General features: G+C 35.5%; 1 protein-coding gene and 1 long non-coding RNA gene across 2 annotated transcripts in view; both read right to left on the bottom strand.

Moving 5' to 3' along the window:
• The window catches only part of LOC107685318 (regulator of G-protein signaling 8), a 17,657-nt gene that overhangs the window by 2,344 nt on the left and 4,471 nt on the right, over positions 1-10,842 (bottom strand). Inside the window, exons 2-5 of the mRNA XM_016481873.1 lie at positions 8,559-8,626; positions 7,995-8,099; positions 7,845-7,906; positions 645-811 (exon numbers count right to left, since the gene is read on the bottom strand). Of these exons, the coding sequence (XP_016337359.1) occupies positions 645-811; positions 7,845-7,906; positions 7,995-8,095 (330 nt within the window). The 5' untranslated portion in view covers positions 8,096-8,099; positions 8,559-8,626. The remainder of the gene's footprint in view (positions 1-644; positions 812-7,844; positions 7,907-7,994; positions 8,100-8,558; positions 8,627-10,842) is intronic.
• LOC107685320 (uncharacterized) lies at positions 4,207-5,130 on the bottom strand. Its single transcript, XR_001633938.1, has 3 exons — positions 4,940-5,130; positions 4,611-4,641; positions 4,207-4,351 (listed from the first exon to the last, which is right to left on the bottom strand). It is a non-coding gene; the product is annotated as an uncharacterized LOC107685320 (long non-coding RNA).

Genomic DNA, 10,842 nt, shown 5'->3' with positions numbered 1-10,842 from the left:
ATGTATATGGTCTTTTTATAAAATACATATTATACATTTAACTATAGGATCCTGCTAGCACTTTAATTTTCCCCCTTGACTCGTACTGCACAAAAAGTGGTTTAATAACGCTGAATGTTACAGGGACTGATTATTGCAAATGCAGATCCCACCGTGTTCTGGTTAAATAATTTTTATTTACTTGATTTATTTATTGCTAAGGTTTGCATATGGTGGTGTGTTCTTTGTTCATAGTCAAGTAATTATTAATTCAGGTATTAGTACATGATAATTGATGTACTGTTATTGTAAAGTGTTACCCATGCTACCATTCTAAAGTTTAGGGTCAGTGATGTGTCACAATGATACTTTTTGGAAAATGTTTAGCTACCAACTTATTTCACCATGATTTTAATTAAAAAACAAATGCTGGGAAAGACAGCACAATCTTTCAAGTTATGATTGGCTGTACTGTCTGGAAACATCACATACATACTGATTGAATTATTTTTAATATACTCTGTAATTATGTTAGTTAGCAGCATTATGTATAGCTCTTGTGATTCAAACAAATTCCTCTCAAGCAGTAATGAGCATACAGTACCCACAAGAGTACTATATGTTCAGGTGTAGTTGCTATGGTTTTATAGAAGCAGTCGACATACCTCTCTGGGTGCATGAACATCAATAAATTCCTTGTAGATCTTATTGGCCTTAGACATCATCTTAGCAGGGGATTTGCTCTTTTTATAGTCCTCACAAGCCAACCAGAACTCGATGTTTTCATCACTGAACTCTGATTTGAGGAAGGTTCTGAAGGCTGCCAAACCATCTATGAAATAAAGACAAATAAGATTATGGATAAACATCTTACTATATTAAAACCAATATATCTTTGTCAAGTCTAATATGCCATATCTAAGCCATACCGGATACAGGAAATGCTTCCCAAAGGCACCAAGCTAGTTGCTTCATTCATCAAAAACATTTCCTTCCTTTGTCACTTTTGTGACGTGTTTCAAATGAGAGATTACAGAAACACAGGAAAACCGTGCCTCTATCTACGGTACATTGTGACAAAACTACAAAACCGTACCTATAAATATAAATCACTGCAGGTTGCAGCTGAAATTAACACTGGTGGCAGCAACAACTTTAATTTATTACACTGATTAGAAGGGCAGATTATTGACTTCTTTTTGTGTGGTTCCTTGCACACACAATGTTATGACCTCAAAACATTTTACAGTAGTGCATGATGTGTAACTAATAGATATGATATTTGCATCACATAACCAGCTTCGTATGCATGGCTTTTCTGACATTGTAAACTTGCTTTGTAGCTCACCTGGTACAGCATTGCACTCTCATAATAAATGAGCTTGAAGACTGGTAGAAGCAAACTAAAATGCCATGGTTGCTTCTGCAAATGCATTTTTATCTCATGTTTGCTTTTGTTAACCCTTAAACAGGCAACGTGTACCACAGGATACATCTTCTTTAGTCTCTTGTAGGAGGCACGAGGAAGAATTTTTCATCCAATACTGTCATCATAATCATAGTTGAGGTTGTTTGGAGTATGGGGGTCACATGACTTGGTTCAAATTTTCTGTGCTTGTTTTGTCAGTTTGACCTAAAGCCAACATGTACACCCATGGGACTGGACATTCAGAAAATGTAGAAAGTAGGCACATATTAATCTTACATTTTTAGCAAAAAAAAAAAAAATACACAGTAATCAGAAATCACACAAAATACAAGGGGGAGCCCCTTGATAAAAAAAATCTCTCAGAGGGGTGGGGTGGATGGGGGATTATAAATTGCATCAAAGGGAGCGGATCCCTCTTAGCGAAGAGCGTAATTTATTTGTCAGTTCATTAACCCTAAAACAGGCAACGTGTACCACAAGATACATATTCTTTAGTCTCTTGTAGGAGGCACGAGGAAGAATTTTTCATCCAATACTGTCATCATAATCATAGTTGAGGTTGTTTGGAGTATGGGGGTCACAGAACTTGGTTCAAATTTTCTGTGCTTGTTTTGTCAGTTTGACCTAAAGCCAACATGTACACCCATGGGACTGGACATTCAGAAAATGTAGAAAGTAGGCACATATTAATCTTACATTTTTAGCAAAAAAAAAAAAAGCAATACAACTGTTAGTATTAATTGTGAACATTGTCTTGAGAAAATTAAGTCATATGTTGTTTGTTTTGTTTTTATAGGCCCTCCTGGCCTTTGGGCCCCCTGTACACAGTCCCCTTTCTATTGATTTTTAGTTAAAAAATTGTGCAAATGTTAATATTTGCATGTAAAACTGATAATATTACATTTAGTTGACTACATCTTTGCATTTTTAACTAGATTTTTTTTTTCTTGCAGGGCTTCACACAGCTCAATTTATGGTAGAACAGGGGTGTCCAACCCTGCTCCTGGAGGGCTACCATTCTGCAGTGTTTAGCTCCAACCCTATCAAACAAATCTGCAAAATCTAACAAAAGTCTTCAGGATTACATAAAAATTATATGTTGTTACATAAATGACATTATATGATTGTTTAGGGATGGAGCTAAACCGTGGACAGTGGACCTCATGGGGTGGAATTGCCCACCCCTGAGAATGAAGACGAGACAGTTCAGAAATGTAAAAATATAAGAAATGTATGCACATCAAATTTAGGACACTTAAGACATGTCATACATGCAGCATGCTGTTTTAGGGTTAACACTATTGGTTAGGTTTAGGGTAGGGTTTAGAGTAGATGGTACATTATTTTCAAACACAATAGACCATTAGCCTTTTAGCACCACTCACCGGACATTTTATTTCTGAACTGGCGTGATACAACAACCAATGTAATGAAACATTGACAGATTCACATTAATCTGTTCCAGATAAAACTGAACAAGCTTTTAGCACCACTCACTGCACATTTCACTTTGAAAGTGTCATGAAATGTACAAGATGCAGCATATATATGATGCATTTTGCAGAAATGTCGCCACAGGCATGTTTTTCCAATGAGCCTCGGTTCTATTAAACATTTTATGATCATCATATGGTCTTTTGTGCTGCAAGGCACTTTTTTTTTTTTTACCCTGTATCCTTTTTGTGTAAGGTAGACTTCTCTTGGATACAGTTATGGTCTATATAAACAGCAGGGTGGGTAAATGAGACAATAGTGCTTCTCAGGAAATTCAATGAAAGGACAATCAAGAGGCAGTGCAGAGGCAAAATGTTCTCCTGCTGGCAAGGGAACAAAATGTTCTCCTTTAGCGTGGCCATTGTTTTATTTATTTATCTTTTCCTTTTAAAACAGATTTTCTGCTAAGCATGTATTCGGCTTTATTGGACACAGGAAGGCATTTATTCATGGGTTTCAGGCACGTAACTTTTTTTGTTGTGGCCACCATCTTTAGAACCTTTGCGTAGCCTCTCTTTTGTGATCTTAAACCAAAATAGCACACTTCACCACCGATGGAAAAACAACGTTATTTAAAGAAAACAGATACTTTAGGATTACAAATCCTTTTTTTACTGTCAAGCGAACTGTTGACTCCACTGAAGTCTAGTAAAAACTTGAAAAAATTAGATGTTTGCTGATATTTACATCTACCTCATCCTTCATACACCGGTGATCCAGATAGTAAAATACACGCGGGCCAGTTTCAGTTAAATTCTCACCTGCCGGAGACAGCCATTAACATGCCGTCACTGCCGCATCCAAGCCAGAATCAGTCCGTTGCTAATGTGCACAGCGCGTAAAACGTGGCCCAGTTTCATTTCGATATCTACTGTTCATTAATACTTTATTTAAAATTGATACCAAGCCAAAACGTTTACTTTCATTTTAATTATACAGATTATAATGCATAAATAACATGACTTAAATCTGTAAACATCTCATTATTATGAATGCAATTTTAAAATCCATTAACTCGCTTGATCAAGCTTGCATGAGGAAAATTTATTTACACAACAATTTATTTACAAAACCATGCAATTACAGTAAAAAAACAGCAGTTATACAGTAAGTGTAGATAAAATATTTAACACATTTTGCAAAATTACCAATGCATTTACTTATAATTGGATTGTAAAATTTAATAAGTAAAGGTTAAAACATTAAAAACTTAAAAAGTGTTTTGAACAACACATTGGTAAATGGCAAAGTTTTGGAATTAAACACATTTTGTACTTTCAAAATCATTTAAATCATCACCTAGGGATCATTTTTGAGTGAATCAGTGATTACTGTTCCTTGGTTGTTGCTTATTTTCCAAATCTTTTATCAGGAGTTGTGGTCATTGTGAAACGTCTTTCCACATCTTAATCTGGTGGGTTCTTTGCTTGGGAGCTTTCATTTCTGCACCTGTAAAGAGCAAATAATATACAAGTATCTATTACTAAAGGTCTAACTTAATGCACCAAACTGAATGAAATTGTATATATTGTAGTAATGTACATGTTTTTTGACGGACTATTTACAATGATAGCACATTAAGTAGCTGTGCCCCGCATGATTAATATATAAAGTGTGTATCCTAACTAGAGATAGATCACCCAAAAATGAAAATCCTTTACTCTCCCTCATGTTGTCCACAGATGACCAACATGTTGGTTTTGATTACCTGCATTCTTCATAGTATCTTCTTTTGAGTTCTGCAGAAAAACAAAAGTCAGGGGTTTGAAAAACATGAGGGGGAATGATGTAATAATGCAAATGATGACAGAATTCTGGATTAACTATACTTTTAAGTAAATTAGTAGAAACACTTTTCACTAGCTATCACTGTGCAAAAAAATAACAGTGAATGCTGCAATAAAATGCTTGAAAAATACACATTCAGCAGATCAATAGCTTCCTGTTGGTCAATTAGTCTCTTCAGTTAAAATTACCCCAGTTGTTGCAGAATATTACATGGTATAATGGTCAATGCAGACGTTTACTTGAACTTACTTTCTCATTGGCTCTAGTCCAGTCAGAGAAGTATAATAAGGATGATGTCCACTGTCTTGGACTCCAAGCACTGCACGGTGTTCACAGGTGTCTGAGGATTAACATCTGCCATTTCTTCAGTGATGATAACACTTCTCTTGAATATTACAACACACAGAAATATTAAAAGCAATTTGTGGCATGTTAAGAGAAACAATAAGTTATTCCTGTGTGTCGTTACATGCTGAGTAAAGAAGCAACTAAGGAAGTAACAGAAGTGATAAACTGTGATTCTGTGTTTTGTGTTGTAGTCATGTTTTGGCAGAGGTGAGCATCTTTACTTAAGTCTGCTTACATTTAGCAAACGTAAAAGCAAGACCGAGCTATTGCAGATAGTCTCAGAACTACTGATGCATATTAATATGATTGCAGTACATTCTCATTATTAAAAATCACTGAAACTAGCTTATGTATTTAGTTAACGGAGGATATTTAAAAACAACAATCTTCTATGGAATTACTATACTAATACTACAAACAAACCCTCTCCACTTTAACATCCTTCATGTTATATGAAATGAAAACAAGTTTTCCTTTTTAGAATTGAATTCATAAAAATAAGAATGTGGAAACTTAAAATACAAACCTTGCATACACTGGACCGTCATCATCCTCCTCTTCTTCCTCATCTGTTTGTTTGCGGATCGGAGTGTTGCCCGTCAAAGTTTAGTGCAGCGTAAACACTCTAGCTCACATAACTGTACTTAGATTAAAGATCAAAAACATCTCGTTCATGTATTAGCGTAAGCACACCGAAAGTGTTCGGGCAAAGCAATAAAGCTGTGTTCGCTGAAGTATCACACGTTAATTTAACTATTCCTTTATGAGCTGATGAGTGCTTGCTAAGTAAAATACTAAAATGTAAATACGCATTGATGCTTACTAGAAATATTTAACCAAAATGATCCCATACATCCACATCTCCTGGTAAATAATCCATTGTGATTTGCTGTTATCACAGCCAACAACACAGCACATAGACCGCATGTTGCAATCCTACAAATGACGGCTGCACCACTGTGTGACGTCACATGATATATGAATATCTGAAATGCTTTTTACAGATCGTGCTACCTGAAGGGGAGATTTTACCCAGCATACAAAAAATCTTTTTAACTGACATTAATTGACAGTCAGTGAAAGACAAAGCCATAACAGTCAGTGAAAGACATAACATCCATTATTATCATTATATCATCATCATTATATCAACAGAATTTTGTGATTCAGTGGGACAAAGAGTTTTTGTGCTTTGTTAGTTATATTATGTGATAAGATGTGTCTGATAGGTTGTGCTGCATTCAATGTCATATGCTACAAATAGAGTGCTTTTGGTTCTCTTGTGAAAAAGAAGTAGCATACTTTTAAAAGACTTTTAAGAAACAGTCATGAAAGTGTACTCTCTCTGAGTACACTTAAGTGGCCTTTAATGTCATTAATATTATCTGCAAGTACATTTTTTTTAAATACACTCTTAAGACTTGAAGTACTCTACAAGTGCACATTTAATACAATTAAGCACACTTGCTAAGGTGTACTGAGTAGTTGTAAGTGTGTTGCTTCAGTGTTTTATCATCCATCAGGTGAAAATAAATATGATCACTTGCTTAACAATTCTTCTCAACAAGTCACATAATTTGTGGTATTTGTCATGCTCATAGTATAACCAGGTGGGATGAGTTCTAGCGTTAGGGGTTTCTCTCAGCTTTACCAAGCTCTGCTAATAAATGACATCTGAATGGTTTGCTGTCTAGAACTACTATTGACAGATTTCAGAAGTCTTTAGCATGAACAAATGTCCTGTTAACAGCACCAAGAGAGGCTATTTGTGGCACGTCTGGAGTGTCAGTGTTGTGAGATTCAGGAAAACACACACACACACACACACACACACACACACACAGCGTTTTAATTTAAGCTGGAATTAAGCCTGAGGAAATAAGGCCTGTCCTTTTGTGAGCAATCGACAAGAGAAGTCACAGCCAAACGCGTGACACAGGGAAATGGCGTCCTTCACATTAATATGGAAAGCTTCTTACATAAGTTGCTGGTGAACCATATCATGGCAGAACTACAGTACATCTCTGTAGAAATGCAAATGACCGACTTGCCAAGAACAAAAGTTTTAAGCTAGTCTATTAGTACTGGGACAACATGTAGCATTATAATGCATTTCATAATATTTCAGTACAAACATCTGCTGTAAGAATGTACTGGAGTGTGGTTGGTGAACAGCGTTAAAATCTATATATGTTCCTATTTAGATTAGAATAAGCATCAATGTAAATATGTGATTTCCGAATTAGGGAAAACGTTTAATCTTTACCTTAGGGTGAATTTAAGGGGAAAAATTTTAATTAAAGACCACTGAAGTATACTCAAAGAATACATAATGGTTGCGGTCACATAGCAACACCCTGGCAACACTTTGTGCTTAATTGTGTTGAATGTGGACTTGTCATGTAATTGAAGTCTTAAAAGTATATTTAACTGTACTTGCATATAGTATAACATTAATAAAATAAAAGACCACTTAAGTGTACTCAAAGAGAGTACACTTTCATAAGAGTTTCTTAACACACTTAATAAGTACGCTTTTAAAAAGTGCACTTTGTAATAATATCAAATTAAAAGTTTTACTTTAAAGTACATTTTAAATCATTATATTTTAATACTTTTAAATATAATAGCTTAAAACTTGTATCTGTCTCTTTATCATGAATTTGAATAGTGTTGAAATGTTATGTTTGTCAGTATGTCACTATTTTGAGCTTATACCAGTCTATTAAGTGTATTTATAAAAAGTACACCCAAATGTGCTCAATAATTCAGACACAAACACATAATCATGTGTAAAGTGACTTACATTTATTGGACAGCAGAGCATCAAATGAATCTGCCCATCTGGTCACTTCATCCGTGGATAACCTGAGACAGCCAAACATGATCAGCTACAGTTATAAGACAGCCAATGAACGCTTTTCCTTTCTTTTTAAAAAAACAACAAATTACTCACTTCAAGTATCTTGTGGATCTCTCCTGAGCAGGAGGCAGGAATTCTGAAAAATCGCTGCATGAGTCTGATTTGTTAGACAGGCACCCTAGTCTAGTTTTCATGGCCCTGACAAAAAGGAAAGAAAAACAAAGACAAAAGCAATCTTAAACAACAAGAGATCAGCAGCTGTCAATGACATTAGAGTATTCATAAGAGACCAGCGATGAGTTATTTTTAGAACGTACCAAATTACTGATAATAATAACAGCTCAGGTGTGCATAATAGCCTGTTTGATTAGATTGTAGTGATGCTCACAGATGTTACCATGAGCCTGCATTATACACACCATTGCAATGTTCAGTAATTATCTAGAGATGTGGATTCACCATATTGTAAACATGAATATTCCTTCAAAATGTGAATCATTGAAATGCAGCAGCGCACCTGGCCCTCAAATAAGGCATTATCATGGATTCTGCTTGTATATTTGCATCACAGAAGAATCAATCAGGACCGAGAGACAGAGAGCGACAGACAGTGAGAGAAAGAGATATACATAAATGACAAGATACATTGATACTCACTGAATGTCCTTGCAATGCCGTTTCGTCCAGTCAGTTGTACTGTTGGAACAAGTGAAGAGCTGATTTGCCTGTGAAAATGAAAAAGATTTACACATGTATATATACCACTCCTCAGTGAGCATATTTTGTTAATCACTATCACGTTATTTTGCTTGTTATTGCACCTGCAGTTCCAGGCATTTTAAGTTCTTCTAAAAGAAGAATTGTTAATCACTATCACGTTATTTTGCTTGTTATTGCACCTGCAGTTCCAGGCATTTTAAGTTCTTCTAAAAGAACCCCCCCCCCAAAAAAAACCCCATCACTCGCTTACCATTTCAACCTATACTAGGCTGATTCAACCTATTGCTTTCACATTTAGTTATTTTTAACTGGGAACACTGCATGAAATTGACCATTTCTTCTTTTTCTGAAGGATCATAAATTGCTCCACAGACACTAACAGGCATGAGTAATGCACGAGCAATGTATAAATAACAGAACTGTGTTATTCCTTTGATTGGAATCAGAAAAGCCTAGGGAGGTATGTCTACCATGGATTTTAAAGAGAAGGTATATTCCAATTTAATCTGCACACTTGCTTATTAAAGTCAGCTTTGGTATTGAAGTTCTTGTCATAAAAGGTGGTTTGATAATATGACTAAAGCTCTCAGAATAGTTAAGAAGGGGTCAATTTTCCAAAAATAAATTAAAATTGTTTTAAATCTGAGGTTAAACGAGTATTTTATGTTATTTAGAAGCTGCATGTTGCTAATAGGATGCACTAAAATAGAGCAAATGCATTTTAAGCGCATCATGCCATTTCTAGTGAGGCCTCGCAGAAATTATGAAACATATTCTAATTGCAGTGTGTCTAAACAATCCGAATTCTCTCAAGATGGGAATATTTTAGTGATGCACTGGATGCTTGAGGCTTATTCTTCATTTCCTTGCACTGGATGAGAACACGTGCCATGCTATTTATAAAATGCACTGACAAATCTATCTAGGCAGGGAGAAGCCAGTTCATGTTCTATGCAGCCATGCAGCACAAATGGAGCTACAGGGAGTTTGCTAACTAAAAGATACTCTGATGATGTCTCATCCTTATAACATCTTCAAGAGATGCCGAGTGAAATAAAAACATGGCTAACTTTCTCCTTCCCTTTTTGTGAGGGTTTGCCAATTTAATATTCTCAATTTGTCTTTGATGTTGGGATCTGAGTTTCTGTGCTCGGAGTAATTTCATGGTTGTGGGTCCTGTCTCAGATTTAAATAGGATGCTAATGGCCTGAAATGAAACTCCCAAATGCTGAATTTTTGTTTGTTTAGTTAATATACACTGCTGGAAATACAGTTCATAGCAGGACAGCATAATCACAATGTTAAACGAAAATAAATAAATAAACAAATAAAATAAAATAAAAATAATCTGTAAATAACCATACATATCTTAATTCTAAAAATAATAATTGGTGTTATTAAAAATATTTTGTGGTAATCAATGAAAAATATATACAAATAATGTGAAAACTGACTTTGAGGGTTCCCTCACAGATAACTCATCTCACGAAAAGTGCACCACACCCTAATGCTCAGTAGAACATGTGAAGGTCCCTGTGGTGTTACTGTCGGATGGAGCTCAGTGAGATGTCAGGTTTCCCGCTGAGAATCCTCTACCCACTTTCAATGTGCTATGCCATCTGATCTTCTACCCTCACTCTTGCTATTTTTGAATTCCCGGCTCTTTGGCTTGTCCATTTTAAAAATTAATGCAGTTGCTTTTGCCAACCTTAAATTAGTTTTGCTTTCCATGTTCTGGAATAGACAAGGGAAATATTTAACCTTGAGAGCCTAAAATATTTAACCATCAAAGTTCTCCAGCAAAGCTTACAGACAATATGTTGACTCATGCATAATAAATTGCTTGTGATGTTCCTCATTTGTCAAGTCGCTTTGGATGAAAACATCTGCTGAATGATTAAATGTAAATGTTGGTCAGCTCATACCAGTCTGAGTTGGTTTGCTGGTCTTAGCTGGTTTAAACTGGTCTCCTAAACCTGGCCAAGCTGATTTCTAAGACAGAATATCTTAAAAGGGCTTAAAATTCTGCAAAAAAACATCAAAACAGACCAGCTTGGCCAGGCTAGGAGGCCACTTAACTACACTCTTACAAATACAGTTTTATTTATTGGATTCGAAGGCTCCATGAAGAACCTTCAGCAATTCCTTTGTGCAAAAGGTTCTTTATAGTGGAAAAAGGTTCTTTAGATTATTAAAATGTTGTTCACATTATGAAAAAAAA

The sequence above is a fragment of the Sinocyclocheilus anshuiensis genome, unplaced genomic scaffold (genome assembly GCF_001515605.1).
Source record: "Sinocyclocheilus anshuiensis isolate Anshui unplaced genomic scaffold, SAMN03320099.WGS_v1.1 scaffold385, whole genome shotgun sequence".
NCBI lineage: Eukaryota > Metazoa > Chordata > Actinopteri > Cypriniformes > Cyprinidae > Sinocyclocheilus > Sinocyclocheilus anshuiensis.
This window is presented reverse-complemented; position numbering and strand designations above follow the sequence as displayed.